The 25,255-nt window shown below is 42.5% G+C and overlaps 1 protein-coding gene across 3 annotated transcripts in view; it reads left to right on the forward strand.

Moving 5' to 3' along the window:
* PRKAG2 (protein kinase AMP-activated non-catalytic subunit gamma 2) overlaps positions 1–25,255 on the forward strand; it is a 209,617-nt gene that overhangs the window by 79,764 nt on the left and 104,598 nt on the right. Inside the window, exon 1 of one of the 3 annotated variants that reach the window (XM_057365397.1) lies at positions 23,952–24,211. The exons of the other annotated variants lie outside the window; for them this stretch is intronic. Coding sequence (XP_057221380.1) covers positions 24,106–24,211 — 106 coding nt within the window. The 5' untranslated portion in view covers positions 23,952–24,105. Of the gene's footprint in view, positions 1–23,951; positions 24,212–25,255 lie in introns of those variants that run through there. 3 annotated transcript variants of the gene reach the window in all.

The raw sequence follows: 25,255 nt of genomic DNA on the forward strand, positions 1-25,255 counted from the left end.
GATGGGGTTATGGACAAGACAGTGCCAGGCCCTTCAGGGATGCCCAGAGAAAGTGAAAGASTCAGCAAAGGAAACTCCAGGTATGTGTAGGAAAGATGTTCTCTAATAGGGTGGTGTGGCAGCCGGGGTCTGGAGGGGCTGTGAAATTGCTGCCCTGGCAGATTTTAATAAATTGACCAGACTAGGCTCTGAGCACCCCAGTTTAAAGTTGCTTTGAGCAGGGATCAGACCAGAGATCTGCAGATGTCCCTCTCAGCTGTGGCTCTTCTGGGGAATTCTGCACTGGAGTGTTCTCTTTGGGTTTATAGCAAATCAGTATTTTATCCAGGCAATTTGTAATAAACAAAACAAAAAAACAAAAACAACAAAAAAAATCAGATAAAAGTTTGCAGAAACCTGGGGTTTTTATTTATCCCCCACTTTATCTGAAAGGAGTCTGTTGTGCTCTCCTTTGCTGTCATCGTGGAGCAGTATGTGGGGGAAAGTAGATGCAGTCTTTGTTTTWAATAACATACCCCGTCTTCCCTGCACTTCCTCCTCCCACACATTGTTCAAAACATAGACTAACCTGTTACTCCACATATTCCTTGTTTTTCTTGGAAGCAACTTCTTCCTAGCTTGTTTTCATTTTAAAGACTATGTGTGGTATTCACAGSGCTTGCTTTCCCATGTAGCTGCTCTTTTCCCAGCTAAGTATTTTGCCTTTTGAATATACACAGTTTAGGAAGATCTAGGATAGGACAATGTTAAAACAGAAAGTGATTTGCAGATGTGAAACTTAAAATATTTTCCACTTCAGGCTGGGAGTTTAAAGCTTTTGCACATCTTCAATATTTTATCATTTGTTTCAGCAATATCCAAGAGCTTATCTTTGTGCCTTTTCCCTATGGTTGCYCCAGCACAGTATCTGGTCATAACCTCACAGCTCTGATCTGACAAAGATTTGCCTTGAAAGGAAAAATACCTTCCCACAACACATACTTGGCTACCAGCCACTTCAGGTAGTTTGTAAGTACAACTTCGAAGCAGTGGACTGCTGGGTRGGGCTTCACATTCAGCATCCCACCTTTGCAACAAATGCACTTCAGCCCCCTCTGTCAGAGGCTCTGCAGTGACATTTTTGGGTGAGGTGTGTGGTTGGCCACTGGTGCAGCCCCCTCAGTTCAAGAAGTTCACTGCAGAAAAATCCAATATAACTCTTTGCCTGATGCATTTCTGTACAACTGCTCTGAAATTTAATTATCAACTTAATTTAATTTTAAATTTCTTTTTCATCTGAAAATTTCTTTGCAACAGCACTGTTAGACTGACCACTGAAAACTGATTATGGATTGGGGGTGAGTTAAGCCTGGCTTTGAGGTGGTGCAGACGATTTGCTAATGCTGTTCCCTGCACTGTGGTGTTTGGTAGATGCACCCCCAGTGCTGCCCACCTTACACCTCCCAGAGCCATGTGCYTTCTGCAGGTTTGGCTCCAGCACCTGAATCCAGAGCTGCCTGCAACAATCCAATACTGTGTGTGTATGTCAAAGGATGGGAAAGATGATAGAGATTAACTGGGTTGAACTGGAAAATGTTGGACCTGGGCATGACGTCAAAGCATAGAATAACAGTGTACACTGTTCTGGTTTTGGCTGGGATAGAGTTAATTTTTCTCCTAGTGGCTGGTACAGTGCTRTGTTTTGGATTCAGTGTGAGAATAATGTTGGTAACTGCACTGGATTTRTGTGGCCAGGTTTTGGCAGTGGGAGGACTACAGGAGTGGCTGCTGGGAGCTTCCCCYATATCCAAAAGAGCCTGTGCCAGATGGCTCCAAGAAGGACACACTTCTGGACAAGGCTGAGCCCATATTTAAATAGGGGAAAAAAATCCTGCACAATTGAGGAATGTACAGCTCAGTACCAACGTCATCAGTGTGGACACGTGAGCAGCCATGGAACATTAAAATAATTAGATTTTAATTGGATATGAAAAAATGACTGCATCAGTATGACCTGTAGCTTGCAGCAGGCTTCTGCAGAGTTGACACTGATTTCACAAATTTTCTTCAGGGACAGCAGGAGGAAAGGGTGAGTTGAAGAGGTGCAAGTTCACGTTTGAGGTGCTGTGAAAAGTAATTTCAAAATGGGCATTGTGGAACTGCTTCCCAGTTAGTTTTAGGGTGGCTCAAAACTTTATGAACTGCTCTCTGGGGCGCAGCTCGGGACCTGCTGCTGTAAGACATCATYGAGTCCTGGCTGCGGTGGGAGGGCATTTCCTGTGTGTGTCACCTCTGAGCAGGTGCAACACCAAGAGAAAGCAGTGACACATCTCAATAAAGCAAAGTGGGGATCCAAAGTAAACACAGGAGAATGGTCTGCACTGGGAAGAAACACAATTCAGATGACACTTTCCTTGCATGCGCTCTCCCTTCACAGACAAATAAATGAGCTTTATTTTACGGAGTGGAAATTAGGGAGTTACACCTGCAGATAGGCTAAAACCAAGTATCCTGAATATAGGCTAAAATCAAGTACCCTGAATATTTTATTAAAAGTAGATGGTTGTATGAAATTTAAGTTACTAAAATGCAGCTTTTCCCATGGATCTGAGTGCCCATTTGAAKGACATCAGAGCATTTTCCAGTGCTGCTCCCCCTTCTGAAACACTYGGTTCAAGGAACAGCAACGCTCATGACACATTAATGGTGCTGTCAGTTTTACCAGCAGAGGAAATCAATTAAAAGGTTTCCATTGACCTAAAGGTTTGGGTTGTGGTGCATGGGATCAAAAGATAAATTTAGCTCAGAATTAAAGGTTGCTTATTGAAGTTTGAATTGAAAGTTACACAGCTTTCAAACTTGATGCTGGTGGCCAGATTTGAATCATGGTGAATTTGCACTGTACTAGAGGAAGGAAATGTTTCTCAATATAAATTTTTAAGTTCTGGTTTCTCCTAATAGCTTTTCTCCTTCTGAAATTCAATACTATTAACTGTGGTGCCCAAAGTAATCCATAAGGAGGACTCCTGGTGCTCCCACAATAAAGGTCCAGATGGCATTTTTTTCAAAGACTGTGGGAAGCAAGGCAGAATGATTGTCTTATACCTTATTCTTTCTGATATTTTTTTTTTTTTGTAGAACATCTTGTGGTCAGACAATGCCCTCTGTGAGAAAAGCCTATGACTGTACTAATTTTTACCCATAGATGGAGCAAGTAGCTCTCATTTGCAGTGACCCAGGGAAGAAGTAGGGAAAACCCTGCAGTGTATTTGTTGCCACATTGTGCTCTGCTGCCTTGAACGCCTTTGGACTGTAGCTGATCTGTGCTAAATTTTTTCTTCAAGCATTAAACTGAAGTTCATCCCCTCCCAATATTTTCCTCCATATTTGTGGAATTTAGGTAACAGCTTGCAGTGAAGGGAGTTTAGGCCAGGAGAGGCTGTTGTGGAGGGTTGGCTGCTGGGTGCAGGCATTTCATCTTCTCTTTCCTCAAGTAATTTCCTAATGACTCTTCAGAAATATTCCTGCAGAATGCATCATGCAATGGGATGTCCTTCCTCCTGTGCCAGCTGCTGCAATCTACATTTGGATTTTTCTTTGCTAAATCCATACATGCATCCYACAGTCTTGGAGCCTCCCAGCCTTCAGACCACAGCCGCAGAGAGCCATCAATTCCATCCTGTCCCAGGACTCTGAACAGCTGAGGCCACTCCATTTCCAGGTTTTCCCCCTTATTCACAATCCCCAGGCCTTCTGAACAGGCAGGCAGGTGGGATGCAGAGGGAAGGGACAGGAGGCATCTTTCATTTCTGTTTGTGACTATTGTGCAGGACAAGGGGAGCAAGCTGGGGGAGAATGGGGCTGCTCAGTCCAGGTCCACCTTGGAACGTGGTGGAGACTCTTCCACAGTCATCCCATAAATCCTGGGAAAGGAGAAGAGCTGTTTGTCTTACTTTTTTTTCCMGTACTGGTGTACAGGGACATCTAATCATCCTTTTTCAAGCTTGCTGTGCCCTCAGAGGCAGACAAGGGGACTAACACTGTTCATTTTTGTCTCATCTACACTAGAAAAATGACTTTTTGCAGACAAAATGTGTCAGCACTGCTGCAACTGAGCTGGTGCTACACACATGGCCAAAACCCAGCCACATTCAGCACCATTTCTCCTGCCAGTTACTGACATCTGCTGTCAGCAGCAGATGWTTTGTCTGGTTAAAATATGCCTACAGTGATTGTTCTTAGTTTATTTGAAGATATCTTTCAGTGTGCTTCCCTTTTCACCTTCGATTCCTATGGTCAGTGTTGTCTGCATAGGAGGAGTACATCCAGTATGCTTTTATATTCCTCCCCATTCTGTCCAAGAAAGAAGGATTTTTCAGACTGTCTTCAAATTCCTAATGATTTAGATGCAACCATAAAATTAAAAATAAAAAAAAAAAAAAAGGAATTTTTTTAGTCTCTGACTTTCATCTGTAGGGTATGAGACAGACCTATGACCAGATTCATTTCCATTTTCCATCTCTTTCCTGGGATTTCAGCTGACTACAGATAATCAAACACTTTAATAACAACCAAATTATTGTTTCTTGTGATGTATTGACAAGACCTTAGCTTTATATTTGCTCTTTTCAAGACTGTTGCTGGCATGAAGGGGAAATAGAAACTGCAGTTTGAACATCTCCAAAGGCTGATGAATTGCTGCTCTTCTTTGTGTCTTTTGATAAAAGAGGTCAGAAGGGCATTGCTGATGTGCAGGTGATTTTTCCACACAGGCAGCAATGTAAGCAATAGTAAAGCTAAAGAGAGCGTTTTGCTGTCTCAAGCTGTCTAATTTCAGAAAATTATTTGGAAATAAATTGCAGGGGAAAATTTTGTGGTTGTAGGCTGTTTATATCTAACTATCTGTATTTTACAAATCCAAGAATACATGAAGGAGCAGACTTTYAATTATATCTATGTGTCCACTTTCCATTCTGATCAATCAGAAATTTTGGTCCCTAAGCAAGTATTTKTTTATGAGTGCTGGAGAAATCCTGTTTATTTTAGTGGATGCACATTTAAAAGTACATTGCTTTTTTCTGATCCTAAGCGAATGCTTGTCATAATTCCACTGAAAATTCATMATGCATCTGTGCTCTTTTGCTATATGGTTAGAGTCTGGAGGAGTAGTAATAACTTAAGGTATCAGATCCAAGCTTTACAGATATCATGGGGTTTCAGCTTATTAGATCAAGTGCCTGGGAAATGCTGRATAAACATGATAAATGTTGACTCAATCGGTTTTCTGATCTGGAAAAATATGTAATGAAAGAACCTGATCACAAGGCAGAAAACTGCATGGATTGAGGAATACAGTGTGTGTAGCAAAATGGGTAAAATGCAGTTAAATCTCAGGCTCAGGCCAGCTCTTTTGTAGCCCTTCTTGGATCAATGTGAGTTATGACTGAGCTTGGTCTGATTTTGAAAATAAAATAGGCCCCAYAAAAATGAAGGTAAATTGCTGTGCATTGTGAGAGGGCAAAGAGCTGATCACTATCATGTCACAATTTATTTTTGTGGAAATGAACCTTTGCTTTTTGCAGCCTTTGGGGCTTTGATAACACCTTGAAGGAGAGCCCTGCTGATAACCAGTGATTAGACTGAGAGGCTTTTATAGACTTCATGCACACTCTGCTATCTGCCTGCATGGTTTTCTAGATTTCTTCCCTGGTTTCACGTGTATATTTTCTCACTGACCTTAAAGCCAGCTGAAGGTAAAATTCCCATTTGTATGGGAAATAGCCATGGGCAGGCACTGCAGTGTCAAAGCTGAGCTGCTGTGAGCCATCACATGAGCTTCCAGCAGCTGCTTTAGCAGCTCCTCACTTSCAGCACTCCCTGGCAGAGTCATGATCCAGCCAAGGAGAACCCKGATCATCTATTTGCATTCACTCAGGGGCTGGAGCACCTTCAACTTGTGTAGTGATCATCTGACAGTGGGGTTGTCATTGGCCCATCTGATCTGTACAGCAAATTTAGAAACAGTTTGTTCCTGGGAGGAGGAAAAGTGGAAAAGCAGAGTATAAAGCTCTGCATGGTGCCAGGTTTAGGATCTTTTTCCCCATCACCATACTGAGTCAAATAAATATCCATGTAAATTAGGTGATCTAGAAAGAAGCCTTTTTTTGAACTTGCAGTTTGACAGAGGTGAAATTGCTGTGGAAATGGTGAAATTCTGACCTATGACACTGCTCTAATTCCTGTTCTCCTGAATCTGTGTAGTGCAGCTGAATCTTTCCGTGATGCTTTCTCTTTGACCAAAGTGAGCTCATGTTTCCTTTGTCAAAGCCAAGGAGAACAGAGATGCCACTTTTAAAAATTAATTAGTTTAGGGTTTTCTAGCCCAGTGAGTTAATTGATTTGAGGTTTATTGTGAGCAAAATAATAAACACATCAKCTAGGGGAGGCTTGAAGTCATGTTCTTAGTTTAAAATGACAAGAAAGTCTTCTACTGATGTCAGAAAACAGGTCTTGAGTCAATTTTTCAGACACTGATCTATGAATGGTTTCCATCCATCAGAACCTTTCAATAAATTTGTTTGTTAATCCATCAGAACTTCTGACAAGCTTCCCTGGCACAGTGTGAGACACTGAATGAAGGACCCAATGCACTGTGCAAAGGACCCAATTCAGGTTTATAAAAGCACTTTTTTACTCAGAGGCATGTTAGCCACAGGTCCATGCTCCCCAAATTTTGCACCATTTGGTGATTTGCAGGATGGGGGTTGTAGGATGCTCAGAAGTCCTGTCTGAGCTGTGCCAGTGTTGTATGAAATGGTTTGTGTTGCTGAGTGGGTGTGTGTGGATGCTCTACAAAGAAAAGTGCAAAGGAAGGGCCAGGGAGATGAGGATTCATGGGGGAACAGTGTGAAGCTGGAGTAAGCAAAAATGTTGTGGTGAATGTGATTTTGAGAGTAATGCCCTGAATAGAAAAATTCCTGAAGGGAAGATTTTAGTCTGCAGAGTCATCTCTGCACTACTGGCAATAATCTGTAACTGGTGTTCTCAACACATTGCTTCTCCTCCAGTCTGCTTAGATATTAGAATTTATTATCCTGCTGAACAGCTAAACCAGTGTCTCTGCAGAGTATTGCTGAAAGATCCAAATGGCAGAAATTAACTGATTTATGACAATGCTAAAAGCAGCAGTGGTGACTGCCAAATGACAAACCTAAAGCCAGCAGAGAGCTTACAAAGGTCTCTATTCCTGGGATCTCTAAGATGGATCAATAGACCCAAACACTCTCCCACCAGGTAAGGCTGGTTCTAGAGAGGGCACCAAGTGTTTTATGAAATCTAAATTTTTGTATTTTAGYTTTAAAACAAAAAAGAAAAATGGATTGTTTGGGTTTGCTTTGTTCTTGTTGTTTTGGATTTCTTTTTCTATATAACCATTCTGCTATGCCCTTTCTTTTGCAGTTCACATTGCATTTGAAGATTGTTCTRTATCTTAAAAAAAATTCCTGTCTTAGATGATTAAAATATTAATCTGTGTGTACTTRATATGTGAAACAAGTACTCAGAGCCTTTGATGATCAACCATCAAAACACCTCAATTCTTCAGTTAAATTATTTTGAAGCTTGCCTTGGGGTTCCTGCAAGCACACTTCATTGGTCGGCAGCTGTGGTGGGTTTCTCTGTAGTTTGCTCTTTGCAGCATCTCCTGTTGTCTACGGCTCTCTGAGCCCCAAATGTGAGCGGGTGCAGGTTTGGGACCCTGCGTGGGTGTGGCACACGGGGCTGCGGTGACGAGTGCGTGGGAGCAACTGTGCCAGACAGTGCCACACTGTGCCACACTGTGCCAGCCCAGACTGCACCTCCCTATGGAATTGTGAAGCATAGGTGCCCTCCTGTGGGCATCCTGCTGCCTCTCCGTGTATGGAGAGCCCGGTATTGCCTTATCTGCCTGGAGGTGCTTTGGCTTAGGTTTTGAGCAGGATGCTGAGAACCTCTGGTTATGCTTGCTGTTAATTCTTTTTTTTTTTTTTTTTTTTTTTTTTTTTTTTTTTTTTTTTTTTTTAATTTTTTAATTTTTTTTTTCTTATAAACCGATTAAAACATCGGGGACTAAAAGTGTCCCTTCCTCCACGCTGTAATTTCAACAGTTGTTCAGGAAATCAACTTCTCATCCCAGGAGAGTTTGACATGGCCCTCAGGTCAGGATATGGCACTCCACATCAAGCTAGACATTTAATTGCATTGATAAACGCAGGGACCATAATGCAATTAATTTTTGGCCGGGGAACACATGTGAAGATAAGCCATTAATCAAATATTCTTCAACAAACAGTTATTTGGGAGTGCAGAGCATTTCATTTCAGGGTCACTGTGAATATATCAACTTCGTTGCCTGCCTGAGCTGGGCACAAGGTTTGGTGTCAGATTTGTTTGCTTAACCTCAGTGTAAGGTTTCCATAGCTCTWCATGTTCACAGTCTTTCCTTGAAGCTGTTTAATGGTGAGAGAACTGCACTTGGCAACCTGAGCCACAGCTCCAACACAGCTACAATACTGTTTTCAGTAAAGCCTTTGCTCCAGTTCCTTCCTCACACTGACATGCCTGGGAGCACTGAACATCCAGAGGCCAAAACTGGCTTTAACCCATGCAAAATAGAGGACACATCTAAGCTMTGCAAATGTCAAAACTTTCTGGAGAGAAGGTGAAAGGATTTTATGTGAGCTAATGCTTAATACAGGAACAAGAGTAGCTACAGGTGGCAAATAGTGCTGTGTGATTTATTTTGTGTTTAGCATCTGTATTAGTGCTGCCTCCTTTGTGTGTGATAGAGAAGGGGTGAATTTGGCCATGTTCAGTGCACCTTGAGGGATTTCTGAATGACAAAAAGCACCAATGGAAGCTGAAACATGGAGCCAGGTAATAGAAATGGACTTCTAGCAAAGGAGTCCGCAGCAAGGCAGCATCAGCCTAAACTTGTTCAGGAGAGTGAACCTCAAAAATGAATCAGTGGTTGGCTGAGTTTTTTAAACTTTTTTAATCTTATAGAAAAGARTAGTGCCTCTTTCAGCAAAGGTAGTAAAAATGTGGCTTCTACCCCTGTGAAGATCAAATTCTKCTCTATTATATGTATTTAAACACATTGGATTTACTATGTCTGATTTTTCTGAGGGACACATGAAGATTTGATCATTGGGCTCTGAACACAATGGAACAATTTCCAGATTTGGGTGCCTGAAATTAATAGTATAAATCCTTGCTGAGCCATCGAAGCCAGTTGATCTGAAGAAAAAGGTAAAGACCTCCTTGAAAAAAAAAACAAAAAGAAAAAGAGAACAAAACCAGAAATATTTTGGCTATTTTAAGCAACATTTTATCATCACCCCTATGAAGGTAGAGAAAAATAAGCAATAATTTCCTACATGGGGAATCTAAGCTTTAAAATGTTGGGTTTTATTCTTAAAAGCCAGAAGAATATCCTTACCTCTAATGCAATCAAAGGGATAAAAAGTAAGTAATGAGGAGTGTTGCTGATCTGACATCTTGTATATTTGCTGGTATTCACAGAAATCTTTCCAACAAATGGTGGGGATTAGTGCAAACCCATTTGTACAGCTGTCTAGATTTTGTTGGATCAGAAGCCCAGTCTGCAGAAAGATAGGKGGATTATCAGCAAATTTTTACTAGTGGCAAGGGAAGACAGTTAGGGAGAGATGTTCTAGATCTAGGGCTGTGGCTGTGGAGTGACAGATTTGGCTTTTGTTGCAGATGTTAACAACATTTTTCTTTTTCCCTGTTTGTAGAAGCGAAGACTAAAAAAGAAACTGAGWTTTAGCATTTTTCTCAATTTCATTGATGTATTTAATTAACAGCCTTTGGTATTCCTTTGTGGTGGGCCATGTTCCCTTGAAGTTTGTTTAACTAAAGTGAACTTAGGCTCTGGTATTATCCAGGCCATTGGATGTGAAGAACGTGCAAAAAATACTGGAACATGAAAATGCAAAGAAGATTAGTATGTCTTATTTCTGTGTGTTATATGGAGCATCTCCATGTACCAAWAGTTACATATATCCAAGCTGTCAGATAAATCCTGAAAGATAAAACTCTGCTGATTTTTGGGTTGTGTGGSGGTTGTGTGGAGCTTCTGTGCAGGGGAATTTCGCTCCATGCTGRCGTGTTGTGTTTTCATTTAACCACAGAGTTTAGGGGTGATGAAGGGAGTTGAAATCTCAGATTTATTTTTAAGGGAGAATGCCCTGGATGCTCAAGGATGGTGGCTACCTTGGAATTGTCCCCARCCCCAGAGAATGGTGCTGGAGGAGCATGTGGCTATTCCAGAGGGTGAAATTTGGGGTAAGGCTCCTCATTCTGTGTGGCTGAGCTCTTGTATCAGGGGCTGGAGAAGCTCTGGGTGGCTTCAAACCCCTCGGTGACCATGGGGAGTTGTACAGCACCAGGAGGCCACAGGTTAGAGAACAGGGGATTGAAAATCCTTGGAAAGTGGCCTTAGGTCACCCCTTGCTCCAACTGCAGTTTCTTGGCATGGCTTTTGTTATTAAAGATGTGTCACTGCAATTAAATAACATTAAAGTCAACCAAGCTGCCACTGAGGGCTGGCCAGAAGTCATGCTGCTGTTAAAGGCACCCAGCATTTTAGGATGGGTGAGTGGAGGCTRAGCAGAGCTTTGTTTGGAGTAGCTAAAAGCTGCAGTGGCTACCACAGGAAGCCCCAAAGCCCCTCTGTTGGAAAAGCTGGGATATGGAGACAGTGAAYATTGGAATGTTGGAATTAAACAAAGAACTTAGAAAGCAGAATGTGTGAAAAACCTGTGCTGCAGAATGGGAAACTTTTATCCACTGCATGCAGCTGCCTCCCTGGAGAGCCCAGCCACAAACTCAGGAAGGGGGAATGCCAATGGAGCACAGACAGCAACAGTGCTGAGCCTTCAGCCATAATTTGGCTCCACTTTAGCTGAGTGAGCCAAGAGAGGATCCAGCTGCCCTGGGGTGGGCTGGGACTCTCACCTGTGCTTGCAAAAGAAAATTGGAGAGCATGATTCTTGGCATTCACACCATCATTGTCACCCCTTTATTGTATTTTGGATTTAAGAAGAGGTGTGTAGCTGGGAGGAGCTTTTCCTCTGCACAAATGTGGCACCGCCTCCATGCACTGACTCTTGCACCTTCAAACACTTCCAAGTACTCTGATGGTTCCAGCAATGTCAGACTTGGGGAAGGCAACAGCAAAAGGCACAAAACAACCCTGTTGTGTCAYCTCCAGCCTTGTTTTCTTCTACCTATGACTTTGTCCATTCCAATTTTAAAGCTGAAAAGACATATTTTTAAGGGCTTGAYTCTGCTTCAATATTTCCATCTGTTTTTTGTTAGTGTCAAGTTTTGCCATGTAATTTTTTTGCCAGTGGTTAAATTGCAGGATTTGGAGTGCTACAGCAGGAAAGGGTCTTCTCCTCCCCACAGAGCTGTTGAACCCAACAGYGTCCAAAATCTCACATCTGCTACCACTGTAATGAGAGGAAAAACAGCATTACATTGRTTAGGTGAACCTCACATGTTCACACTGCTTTGTGGTTGGCATCTGTTGGGAAGAGTTATGAGATTGTAGAACACGTTCTTGTTGCATTCAAGCTTTATTTACCCTTTTGAGATGATGCAGTCATGATGTTTAGTGTTACAATATTTGGATTTTCTTTTTTTAATGAAGAACTGGAAGAGGAAGGGGATTATGCCCTTTGCTTCAGTGTGGCTAAACTGAGTCATTCCCCAGTGCAGAGGGGCTCTGCAGGAATGGGGCACTGATGTTTGGGATGGCATTGTTGAAAGACCTGCTTGCATATTCAAATCCTGTGACATTATTAATTAAATAAAACAAGTGACACYAAAGAAAGTATCTGAACAGCACATAATTGCCTTTGGAAAATAACCCCACAGGGTGCTGAAATCGTCTGCTGTGGGGCACTGGGATAACAGTGCATTGTTCCTCACTTAGAAACCGTATCAGGGAGCAAACTGGAAAAATTTTCTGCAGTGGATGTTTTTTCACTTGTCTGTCATCTTGCTGCCAGGAAGAGGAGTTTAGTGCTGTGTTTTGTATGTGCACTTTGGTCCAGTTTCTGTTTCTGCAYAAAGCTCTCTCAAGTCCTTCCAAATTCTTTACCATAAAAGATAATAAAACACTACAGTACTTCATTAAATGGCATCCAGAACTCTTTCTTCAAACACTAAGGCACAAATCAGATTGGGAGCAGGACAGCAATAAAGGGAAAGACTGGGGAAAATTCACTTCCCCTTGGATAAGCCGGATTTTTGCCATCACTGAAAACCTGGAATCCATCCACTGTTACAAAAAATTAGCAGGTACTTAATAATGCTCTTTTTTTCCCAAGACTCCATGAATACCCACCAGTAATGATTTACTGTAAGCACTCCATGAACAGCAATGTTAAATCCTGCTGCCTTCTGCTTTGGAGGTCATGGAGAGACAGCTGAGCAAATCTCAGCAGTGGCAAATGCAAGGCATGAAATACTGTCACTGGGRAAGAAGGAGCCAAGTCTTAATCACATAAACAGATTCTCATATACTTTTGCCATGCTATTTTATAAAATGTTTATATAACTGAAAAGATTAACCTGGAGGAAAAAAAAGGCCAGAAAAAATATTTTTACGGCTTCTTATTTATGGCTTTACTATGGTTGAGGAATTAGTTTGCATTTTACAAAGCCGAAAAGTGGGGGAGGAGAGAGAAGGAGGGATCTGAATACGCAGAGATATTTGCACGGCTCTCAAAATATTAAAGAAAACCTAAAATCCCAAGGAGTTACTTCTGTCAAATGCAGACATGCAGGCAAATCCAAGGTTGGAGCAGGACTCAGTATCCAGGCAACGTCAACATTTTTTGTTAAGCTACTGCCAGTGCCGCTGACAGCTTTTGCCACTTTATGGTCACATTGAAAAAAGAAAATGCCTGACATCACTGAAATTCTTAGAAATTACTTTCTTATCCATCCAGCAGATGCGARGCTCAGCAGCACATGCACATCCTGCAGAAATTCTGAGGGAAAAATCCTGGGATGAGTTCACAGCTAGGAACCTGTGTTTCTCTCTAAACCTGCCACTTTATTTCCCCAAAGTTTCTTATCCTCTGCCTTGAACACAGATGCTTCCTGTGCATTAGGGAAGGAATCACCTTCCATTGGGCCATTTGTAAGCAATTTCGCCATAAAGTGGAAGCCCTTTGCCATGCTAAGGAAGCCTCCAGCTCTTCTCTCCTCATTCTTTTTGCATGATGCGAAAGCCAAGGTGGTAAATGAGGTCAGCAACTTCATTAATATGCTAATAATGTTAATCTGTGAGGGGAAGAAGCCCTTGGTTTTGCAGCCTTAAAGGGGTAAGGTGGGACTGATGGGCACAGAGTGCAGCCTGGTGGGCTCAGTGCTCTAAAGAAATTACACTGGATTGCCATGTCCTTAGAAAAATGCACGTGGTTTGGTGCTGGAAGCATCAACACAGTAAAGCCCGAAGTTTTCTTGGAACTGAGCAGTTATAATTGTTGAAGAGCCAGCCTCATTCTTCACCACGGAGGAACTCAGGGAGCACTGGGAGCTCCCCAGGCATGGCTGCATGTTTTGTGCCCTTGGAGYAGAAAGCAAAACCATCTGTCACCTCAGGAAGTACCTGGCGATGGCAGCCAAGGAAAGGTTGTGAAGGCACACGGAGCTTCCCAGTCATGAAGGGGAAGCTATTTACAAAAGCCCAGTAAAACTTCATGCAGACATGAAGGTGTTTAGCTCACTGCTGGCTAAGTAGATAAGCACATTAGGAGGAGATGCACCGGGAGCTGCTAAGCTGCAGAAAGTCCTTTGGGCTCTGCTGGTGCCCCACGCGTTCCCTCCCACGCTGGATTTGTGTTGGCTGTGATGTGGCAGGTTTGTGCAGGCAGGGAGGGTAAAGACTGGGCTGGGAGCACCCCCCTCTGCTYCCAGTGTCCCCCAGAGTTTCATCCATGACCCTGAGTGGGTCTTCTACATGTTTCGGTGAAGTTTCATTAATTAAGGTAGATTAAGAGTGTGAATTTTGTAGGAGGTGATTGTAAATAGGGAAGACTGAAGGGTGCAGGGGGAATCTGAAGGACTGATTTAGGCTGGCCGTGTTGAGGSTTCTGATTCAAAGACCAGCAGGACCTTCCTAGTCAGTGCTGTGCTTGGCACAGGAGCTCGTGTCACATCTTTTAACACGTGCAGGAAAAAAACCCACTCAGAAATTAATTTAAAGACATGTTGAGAAGCTCARTTTTGCTGGCAATGAGCCTGGGATTTGCTACTAAGACAAATGTAAGTTTGATCTCTTGGGTTGAGGGTTGATTGTCTCCACCCTGCATTTTCCCCACTCTGAGCAGTTCCTGAAGATACAGGAATGTTGCTGTTTGCCTTTGAACTCATAGGCTTGTCATGGATATAGGCAGTAAATAAACAGGAACGAAAGCCAGAAGCCTGTGGTCAGCATAAAAATCTACTTCATCTGCTGTGGGTCTTTATTTTCTTTAAGATTTTTAATTAACTTTCTGGTTAATAGGAATAGAAAAGGGATTARTCTAAGCATGACACTCTTGCAGTGCAGTAACATTTGAAAACAGATTTTCATCTGAAGTTCTCACAGAGATGATGTGACTTTTCCCTGGTTGTGCAGTTGCCTGAGAGCAGAGTTTAGAATATAACTAAAGTCTATTAATGMCATACTTGATGCCATTTCAGTGTTTCTTCCTCCCCTCTTTTGCYTTTTTGGAATTTTATGGAGACTGGAAACAACCTACCTGATTTAAAGCAATATGTGGCTTGGAGCAGCAATTTCTTTTGTGTCTGCTAGCACAGACATTTTAATATTTTTTGYTCCAGTGACGTGGTTGCAAATAAGCTGAGCGTCAGATTTGCCAGGCTTTATTGCCAGCTGCCTGGTGATGATGGAGTACTTTTTCCCCACAAATACMTAATAATAACAAAAGTGCTCAGTCTGGAGCACAGGTAGATTTTTACAGACTGTTTTAGGCAACCTTGACTCAGAGAGCCAGAATTGCACCRGGTGGGATTATGGAAAGCTCATAGGCCTGTGTTAGAAATGTGCCCCTGAGGACAGAGGCACCTGAGTGAGGGACTGAGGATGCAGGAGGCCTCGGGGGCAGAGCAAGAAATTCAAGAGCTGCTGCTGCTGGATATGTAACAGAGCTCTGTGACCATAACACTGAGTTTCTGCCTTGTTTCTTGATGTGGAATTTAAGGGTTACTGACTTTAGAACTACTTGGTAGAGTGCTTTCTACTTTCAGCACTGAAGCCACTGCATGAACCTTGACAAGATTTGGGGGCCTGATGGCTCTCTGCAACAAGTTCTGGTCTTCTGTGTTACTATTTTAGATAATTTTCAAGTTATTTTACAAGGCACTAATGTAAAGGAACAAGGTAAGGTACAGTTTAAGGTACATGGTAATGTGATTGGCCCAATGTATTGCTAAGTCACCACTAAAAGAGATTGCATGACTCTAGAAGTCTGTCCTCAATTTGAGGCTGGATGTGTTTTGAGGAAGTGAGCAGGGAAAGGTGCTGGCTGCAAATTGAGTGTCAGCTGGGATGTGCCTGAGCACTGGTCCTRAAACACAAATGACCAAGGAAGCCTTGTGCAAGGAGTAACAGTGGTGTTGCCTCTTCCCTCTCTGTCTCTGGCTTTCAAACAGATCCCCAGGGACACAGCTGACAGCCTTTTCTGTCTCTTCCTYTATCATTAGCTGTTGTGAAAAGTTTCAGGCTATTTTTTTTTCCTGCCAGGCATTGTGTGTGCACACTGGCAGGGTTGGCTTTTCCAGGAATATTCTCTTGCTGCCTTGTCGCTCCCAGGTTTCCAGCCCTTCTGTCATCTTGAGGCATAAAGACTCAAAGCTTTCTCTAGTTAATATCTGTGCTGGTCCCAGCCAACCCACTGAGATTTTTCACACAATCCTAAAAATAACAACTCTGAACTTTGCAGTGCTTGGTGCTTTCACTTGAACAATGAATGAACAGGGAAATTTTCACCACCCAAGCTGTCCCACACTATCCTTTGATTCACTGTTATCATGGGATTGTGACTCCCACAGTCACAGCAGCTTTTTAGCTGGATACTGCAGATGCTTTTTTTTTCCAATTTATTTGTCTGCCAGATACACAAATTAGTAGAATCATCAAGAAATGGGAAATACCTGGGTGGTTTCTAGATCATTGTAGAGAGTAAACCAATCCAGTTTTCCCTTACATGTCCACTGTCTCCTTCTTTGTCCCTTCCACGCCTCTGCAGATTGTTAAGGTACCCCTCTGTATCACCTCAAAACCTGCAGGGTCTGTATTTGACAGTGCTTCCATCTCTCTTTAAAAAGTCAGTGAAGTTTCTTTTGCTATCAAAATTGATCTGTTTGATCTGGGTGCAAAAAAAATCTAAAAAGAACCCCATTAAAATAAGCAACAATGACAAAACCTGGAAAAAGAAACCAGCAAGATTTTCTATTCCAATCTTATGTGTGTGATTATGCRTGTTTTCTCCTCTATATCCCCATCTCTTCTGGCATATCTGGGACACTAATTCCAGTAAACTCTTTGGAGCTGGGCATGAGAAATCCACCTCATAAACAGAGTGGTTTAACACAGGAGGAACAATATGTCCTTGCAAAAGAAGRACCAGAGCTACTGAGTCCAACAGTCTTGCTCCTGGCCAGCCTCATGCCAGGCTGCTGGCCAGGGACTTCTGGAAARTCCCTTCTCCCTGTGCAAAGAGGCTTCAATCCATGGAACTTACCTCCCTTCTGCTGAAGATGAAGAGGTGCTGTCTGAGATGGAGCTGCTGGTGATTCCTGAGATGCTCATGTTGGGTAGTTAACAGAGCTGCTTTGCCAGTTGTTCAGTTATTATGACATTAAAGCATGCAAAGCACTTGGCTTTTTTCCTTCGCTTACAACTGATACTTCTGAATCATTAATTTATTGGAAAAATAAAGGTAGAGAATGAATACAGATTTGGAGGCATTTTTTGTAGATTTGKTTTTKTGTGTTGGGTTTTTTGTGCAGKTTTTTTTKKKTTTTTAAATCCCTTGCATGGTTTCTTAAAGACCAGATGAGGGTGTACTGTGTTGGCTAAGGGTGGCTTGAACAACCAGACCCAGGGGGCTGCTGCAATACAAAAGGGCTGTGCAGGGGGCTGGATTTCAGCGCAGTCTGCATATAGAGGATTCCTCCCTTTCATTATATTCCCCTTGCTGGAGCAATCTCACTCATATGAAGAGTGCAGTGTTGGGTGATCTTGTAGGAATTTTCCCTCTTGGCATTACTGCAGTGTTTAGTTCCAGGATAGAGCCCTGTGCTCCGTGTCCTCAGCCATTGGTGTAACCAGACTGGCAGTGGCTGTATAATATGTGAAATCCTTCCTATGGATACCCCAGCTAGTCCTTGGAATTCTGTCAGCTTTGAGATTGAGTTCAAGGAGCAATTCCGCTCACTGCTACAAGACCCTGCTTTCACTGCTAAAAGCATCATTTGTGTAAACACCTATAGGTGACCTCAATGTAGGTTTCAGGTTCTTCTGCACCGTCACAGCATCCAAGAGAAGGAGRTGCACACGTTTGCTCCTTTGCCCTTGAGACCCATAGGGAATGTTTCCTTCCTCCGTAAGTTGCTGCTCTCTTGCAGCTGAACAATGAGGTCCATTTTTAATCAGTGAAGAACGGGAGACTCATCAGTGAAACTGCTGGAGCCAGGAATGGGAAATGCTTCTCAAGAGTTACCTGAGCATTTAGCTTTTCAAGGTGTGGTTCAGTTTTCTCTTCAGTCAACATTTCTGTGTTGTCTCACGTGTCTGATAGGATGCTGCTGACCACTGTTTCTGATTTTATGTATATATATATATATATAATACCTGTCTTTATTACATGCACTGCGGCATTGGAATGGGTTATTTGCAGGGTGACTGCCAATCCCAACATTGCACTAATCATATTTTTGTAAGAGATATTACATATTTTGTAATCATATGTATTGTAAGAGAACACCTAAGAGTATTTTCAACCAAAAATAGCAGACGATACTGATACCAAACCAGAACAAGARTCTTTTATTGTCTTACCTTGTATGTCAGCAGATTTCTTGGCTTTTTCTGAGAGATTAGTCTGGTTCTTGSAGGGAGCAGAGGGATACAGATGTTGAAATTGCTGAGAAATCTCATCATACCATCTAGATTTTAGGATGAGGGTGTTTTTCCCAATGTGCACTCCCATCACTAAAGTTGTATTCTGGGATGACCATGCCAGTGTGAAGGYTAAAGCTGCAGTAAATGAGGGTGAAGCTGTGTCACTCCTAATGCTTCTGCCAGTTTAGAAATTGCAAAGGCATGGCTGTGCCATGAGGAATGCTCACTGGGTCTGTAGGGCTGACATCCGAGGACAGCTGAGCATTGGTGCAAACTGCTGCTAATTCAGTGGGTTTTTCTCTTCCCTCCAAATAAATCTCCAGAGGAAGAATCAGTGGAGGCCTGTATTTCTGTGGAGTCATGGTGCTCTGATTTTTAGTCTCTTGTGTTTCCTGGGTGTTCTTTATGGGATAGTTGTGTGAATTTCACTTTTCAGGTACTGGCCATCCCTAAAACATCACTCTTTTGGAGCAATTCCTGTCTTTATCCATTTGCTGACATTCCCTTTATGATCCATTCACTGCTGGTTGTAAGACTTTAGTTTAAACTGAAGGGGTATTTTGTTCAGCCCTGCAATGCCCATTTTAACTTTAGCATCATTTAATCTGTTCCAATTCTGCATGAGAAGTGAAGAAGCATGAAAGAAAGAAGAATAAGAAGAGAACAATAAAGAGATTTGTGATGTTCCAGTRAACTCTATCTCCCTCTCAAGCTTTTGTGGATCAATATAGTTGAAATACTTGATAGAAGAAGAGAAGAAGAAGAGAAGAAGAAAGAGAAGAAAGAGAAGTAAGAAGAGATGAGAAAAACAAGGGGAAAATGCTTCTAAGTAACTTACTGTCTTTGCTGTTTTTTGGGTTTTTTTTTTCGTTAAAGTTACTGCTGAGATGTTTTTCTTTAGCAGAGAACTTAACTAAATTTTATAAGTGGTGTTGTCACCAGACATCTTGTACTTCCTGGATTGAATACTGTTTTGGTATTTTGTGTACWGCCAGATTGTGGTGCATTTAAAAACAGCTCCATTTTTCACAAAAAGATCTGAAATTGCTGAAGAAGTGAGTGCTGGAAACATATGCACCAAGTTTATTAGAAGGATGCAGGGAAATGATAAAATCATCATTTGGATGACATCACAGTCATCAGTCCCAGCTTATTGCCCTTCTGGGATAGATGCCCTGAGCCTGAAATAGTGTTTTTCTTACTAGAAATCACCAATATGCTAACAATAACACTGCTGTTACTCCTATTCCTGCTGSTTTGTGTTACAAACCCCTGGAAAGGTAGGACAGGAAAACATCACAAGGACGCCAGGATGTAATTTATAAGTAATTTACCAAGAGTTCTGGGGAATATAGTGTGCACCTTAGGGGACCGCTAGAAAAGAAGTAAAATTAAACTTTTAGATTTTTCTGACAGATTTTCAGAGATTGAAATCTTTCTTAATGTACAGTGAAAGCAGCATGAAATAGTATTAAAAAGGGGGATGAAAACTTGTCACAGGGAAACACTTGGTTATGATTATGGGAAATAATTGAGCCCAGCTTGGAGTCATAAACTTGCAGTTCTTTTATGGGGTGTGAGCTGGGCTTGGACCAGATGGAGAAAGTGGTAGTTTGTGTTTTTCTTTGAAAACATGGGCTGCAAGCTCTGTACAACCAGCCTGCAAATGGTGTTGGGGCTAAACAGCCTTTTTGTTATTGTGCATTGCAACACCTGGGCTCTTGAATGGCTTTTTTTTTTTTTTCTTTAGAGCAAAGATCTCTTTTACATATTTATTTGCATGTTATTTTGAAATATTTTCCACATTTTCTGTTTATATGAAACACGGTTGCAGTTAAAAGCAGCCTGGTGTTGTAAGAGGTGTAAACATGTGCCAGCACCACTGACAGCATTAGAAAATGTTCCATTTTGCCAACTCATTATGTAGAGTTTAAAAAAAGAAAATTTAAAAAAATCCAGTTTAGGGAAAACTTTAGGGACACCATAGCAGAGAAACATGATCCATGTAGAAATGTAAGCATGATTAATGCTTTACCTTTCTGAGCATAGATCAGAACTTTTATTCTTGTAGCAATGGCAAAAACAGAGGGCATTTTGAACAAGCAAATTCTCAGCAATGAAGAAAGGGAAACACTTGGTTTTGCTGATTTGCAGCCAGAAGCCAGTTCAAACCTTAATTGCCATTAAGGGGATACRTATTCCTCTCAGCCTTCCTGTTTTGAGCTAAATGAGCTCTTAAATWTCGAGAAGAAAAACATTGTTTTTTCCATTTTCACATCAGAATAAATCCTGATAGGACTAACTGGTCCCTACTGCCTGCCCTCCATTCTGCTGCTGCTGCATTTCTATGTCAGATTGAAGCTCCTGTTAAAATGGCAACTGAGAAAATGGTTTGAAATATCAGTATTTAAATGTTTTCACCATGGCACAGAATTTACACCTCTGTGAGATGTATGAATCATTTTTTTCAAAGCCCTGCCGTCTGGTGGCTGCACTTGTTTGCTATGATGGCATCTTCCGTATTTTCTGTCTGGTGGCCAAATCTGAACACTCAATTCGACCTCACAGAACAAATCTTCATGTTACATCTAGAAAAAAAAAGGATTTTTGTTATTTTTATGCCTGAAGAGTCATGGTAAATTACTGGGGGCAGGCCCTTTTATCCTGAGAGATGGAGAACTTAAAAGAAAGAAGCATCAAAAGGACGGAGCCCAGCCATGGATGGGGCTTTTTTGAATTCAGGTCCGGTGAGCTTTGAGGAACAAGGGGGACTAGGGAAGTTTTTCAAACACATGAAACCGTTTTTGTTTGCTCCTTCCCCCAAAATAATTTTTTGAGCTGCCCGTTGTGTGGCATTTGCACRGAGTTTTTGGAAGGGCACAATGTTATCCTTATGCAGCTAAAAACCATAATATGGGATAACTAATTTGGGAGACTTTAATGTAGCTTGACAAGAGTCCATTTCATGGTTGTTTGGAAGGGATGGAAGGGATTTATGTTTTCAATCTCCAGAGCATAGATGGCCCCAAAGGAACTCTTTGAAGCACAGCTTTTTATTATTCCTTTTACAAGATCCTAGCACTGGAATCATTAAGAAGATGTAGTACCTGGTGTAAMTGTGCAAGTATCTGCTAGACCATTAGCTGGGGGAAACAGACTGATTATAGTCGAAGCCCTTAGAGCTTTTTTAACAAATTACTCTGAAAGTCAGTTGTTAAACAGTGTTGTTTCATTTTCTAGTAGCTCYGTGCAGAAACATTAGAGTCTTGCTATTTCCCTTAATAAGGGGAAATGAGCCCTCCTGGTGCAATGGCCCTGCTTGAAAAGGTCATCAGTGATTATTTATCCTTGGGTTCTATCAGAAARGGGGCTGTTTCCATGCTGAAGCAATAGTAATTCTTATCTCATTAAAAAGGGATTTAAATTTTTTGCTTTCTGATGACATTAAGTCATTCTTAGCAATCCTTTGGCCACTGAAGAATGAGGAATGATTTTCTAAAAGARAGGGAGCTTGAGGTTCAGATCACATTGGTGATGTAGGCAACACTTGTTGTGACTTCAGCCAAACAAAGCCTGGAAAGGGARCTAAATAACTTGTCAAATATGCCAGGGGTGACTCTGGATCAGAAAGGAACAATCTGCTCYCTGTGCATGGTGAGTAAGAGAAGAATGGGCTTAATCTGCAGCAAGGAGAATSCAGGTTTGGGTTTGGGGAGCTGGTTTTCAAATGGGAAGTACTTAGGGAAGTAGGTTGAGAATTATCACATGAAATGTGGTTGTGGGGAGAGCCAGAGCTTGTCCCACTGCAGCTGCAGTCTCAGTCGTGGTGCCATGGCAGAGTAAAGGGAGGGGGCAGTGCAGATGAAGCCTGCAGAGGTGAACGTGGTCGTCACACAAAACCAGATGGGGTGTGCAGAGCTTAATACTCCTTACAGCTACATTAAACCAGATATTTAACTTAACACAGACACTTTCCCCTGACAATTCCTCAACTCATTGTTTCATTTGCTTCTCCTCTGTGCTGGGTGAACAGTGAGCCTCGAGGGAGGGGCTGAAGAAGGGGTTTTTGCAAACACACTGTGCTGACAGGAGATTTTATGCAAAGGATTGTTATTCCGTGAAAAGCATTGGGATGTTCACTTGCCGAGCTGAAACAGAGCCACAGAGTTGAGGGTAAAAGAAAGTGGGAGGACTAACAAGGAATGGAAAGTCTGGGAAYACCCTCAAGTTAATTATCATGGTGTCTCACTTGGATATCAGTTCAGAGCTTTGCCTGGAAGGTAGTTAAGTGTCTAGGTAATAATTTGATTGTTTCAGTTGCTAGGTGAGAAAACAATGGTGTCCTCTGTACTGTCTTCTTCCATGTTCTCCACAAAGTAGACTTGGGGTAGCCTCTGATAGCTGAAGATGCCAGAGGAATCTGCTGTCACCTCTGCACATATTCTTGGGGACTCTCAATTCCCAAGACATCCTTGCATTAATGCATCTTCCTGAAAAAAACAGAGCTTGCAGGGAATGTAGGCTGATAAAGGCCTTTTCTGCAGTATTCATGGCTGGGTTTCCTTTTCCTTCCTAATGATGTTAAGTCCCCGAAGCAATCATGGACACAAGAAAAAGGCATGTTTCTCTGTAGAGGAAAAACGTGATAGCACCTTTAATTCCTCCAGGAATTGAAAAGACTCTCATTAGTCATGTAGGGTTTGATTTTTGAAAGAGCTGAGCCTCACAATCTAGTGAYGTCTAGAGGAAAGGCTGATGCTCTGTGACTTTAAAAAAAGCTTTTGATTTAACAGAGCATTTTCTGTAATCTTAGGAAGGTTGGCTATGATGGTTTGACCATGCCTTGGATCGTGCTCGCACCCCTTTCCAGCTGCTCACGATCCAGCCCACGATGATCAACCCTTTCCTAAAATAAACAGCTCTGAATGTACAGACTCAGAGCCCAGCATCACCATAGAGCCTGACTGATTGGGATGAGCAACAGCCTCGTGCATGTTTGTCTCACTGAAAAGACCACGAGGTGGATTTAGCTGTGTTACAAACAGCTGTGCCGATGCCTTTTGCTTTGCTGGCAGCGAATTGGAAGGGAGCGATCTGTGCAGAGCACAGGGGTGTGTGCAGCACAGGGAGGGCACGTCACAGAGAAACTCCAGCCCATCGCTCCAGCTATGCTTTCCAGAAAGTATCAGCCTTCTGTTTATGAACTGGCAGGAGCTGGATGCCATGGATCCGTTGGTCATGAGCTCTGGAGGGCCGGGCGCTGTGGAGCTCACGGACAGTCAGCTGGACTCTCCCGTCACTCCAGCACACGTGAATCAAAATAGTTGGGTGATGTCACATCACGGTGCCAGCGCGCCCGGGACGCTGCTGCCAGGAATTGTGTGTCCAGGGGTGGTTTCCTTTTACAGCCTGTTGAAAGAGTCGTCATGCCGAGCTGCACATGACAGTTCCCTTCCAGAGGGCTGGTGGCTCCTTCGCACAGGCAGGATTTTTAAACAGGGGAGCTTATCAGGCGGCTCCTGACCTTTTCCACATGAGCTGATCCGCTGGGAAACGTTTTGGTCTCCAAGGCTTCTGACAGCTGATGTATAAGAGCTCTGTGGCTGCAAGCTGGGCAGACTTTGAACTTCTCCCTGTGTCCACACAGACGTGCAGGGCAGTTACTGCGTGCCGGAATCAAGGCTGGAAGCRCCTGGCGAGCGAGGGTCGCCAGCCTTCTGCAGGGCAGCTCTCCACAAAGACCACAGCCAGGCATCTCAGAGCTGAGCTGTGGCCAGCTGGACTTCTTTTGGAGTCACACAGTCTTTCTGGAGCTTTGTTTCCTCACACCTGGGCTTTTGGTGTAAGCAACACCTCTCCTCTTGCTGCTTTTTGTCTTCAGCCCTGGGCATGAGCAACAGCTGCGGCCACGCGAGTGCATGCTGCAGCTCATGAAGCGTTTTGGCAGCTTCAGAGGGAGCAAGAAGAAAAAGGAGCGATGCAAAATCTTGGAGAGGCGCCATTCCGACCCCCATGGCCTGTCTGGTAAGGACCCTCTGCATCCAGAAACGATTGCTCTTTGGGAGAGGGTGACAGTGAATAATTGAGCAACAGCRTTGTGCTCCCCAATTTCACCGTCTGAATCGTGCAGTTGTTGTGTGGAGGTTATTTTGGTGTTGGTTGTACCAGAGATGAAAATCTGAGCTGGTACCTGTAACACACATCTGCCATAACCTTTAGGAAAAGAGTGGTGATAGAGGAAATTTTACAGTGAATGCTGTGAAATGCATTTGTAATGGGTTCTTGCCTGATTTAACTTTAATTGAACAATAACTAAGGCCTAATAGTATCTATTGAAACATGAATTTTAAGTACAGAAAAGTTGCTTATCAGTCTTATAAGTAATGCATTTAAAAACACAGCTTTCTGATACAGCAGTTAACGGTATAATTGTGTTTGAGTTGCATTTAGGGACTGTTCTCTATCAATCAAAAGCTTTTCCTGGGCACTGAGCRTTAACTGCARTACAGGTGCTGAGCTGTGTGTGTCAGAGAGTATCTGTGTATCACACAGGGATCAGCTGGTCAGGAGAAAAGGGATTTTTCAACAGGATCTGGCTGTTTTCTTAATAATGGAGAAATACCAATTTTAATGCATTTCCTGTGTGGGCTAATGATAGCTGGTTCTCCAAAGACCCTGAGTGTTAACTAGTGATTCTGTCCTGTGACTAAGAGGGTTAAAACTGATGTGACACTGAATCAGCTGGATAAGGCTCAGTTTAGAGAGGCTGACATGTCCAAAGGGTAGGCAAGGCTCTTTTATTCTGAATTTAGCAGGAGTCACTGTGTCAAATCCAGCAGAATGATGAATGTAGGAGTAGTGTTGGACCAAATAGTTGGTGTGCATTTAATGGTAGGGAGTTAAAACTGTTGGATGGGTGACTGTCTGGGGCCTTGGATTTCTATTTAATGTTTTTCAATTTATTTAGTGATCTTTTTGTGTCATTTTTAAGTTGAAATCCTTGCAAACAGTTCTCCTTTTGTTCCTGTTGCGTAGTTATGTGGTTTTAGATGTAAAGTACTGTGGCTT

This window comes from Malurus melanocephalus, unplaced genomic scaffold (assembly GCF_030028575.1).
Source record: "Malurus melanocephalus ecotype Western Australia unplaced genomic scaffold, MMel_1.1 scaffold_52, whole genome shotgun sequence".
Lineage (NCBI taxonomy): Eukaryota > Metazoa > Chordata > Aves > Passeriformes > Maluridae > Malurus > Malurus melanocephalus.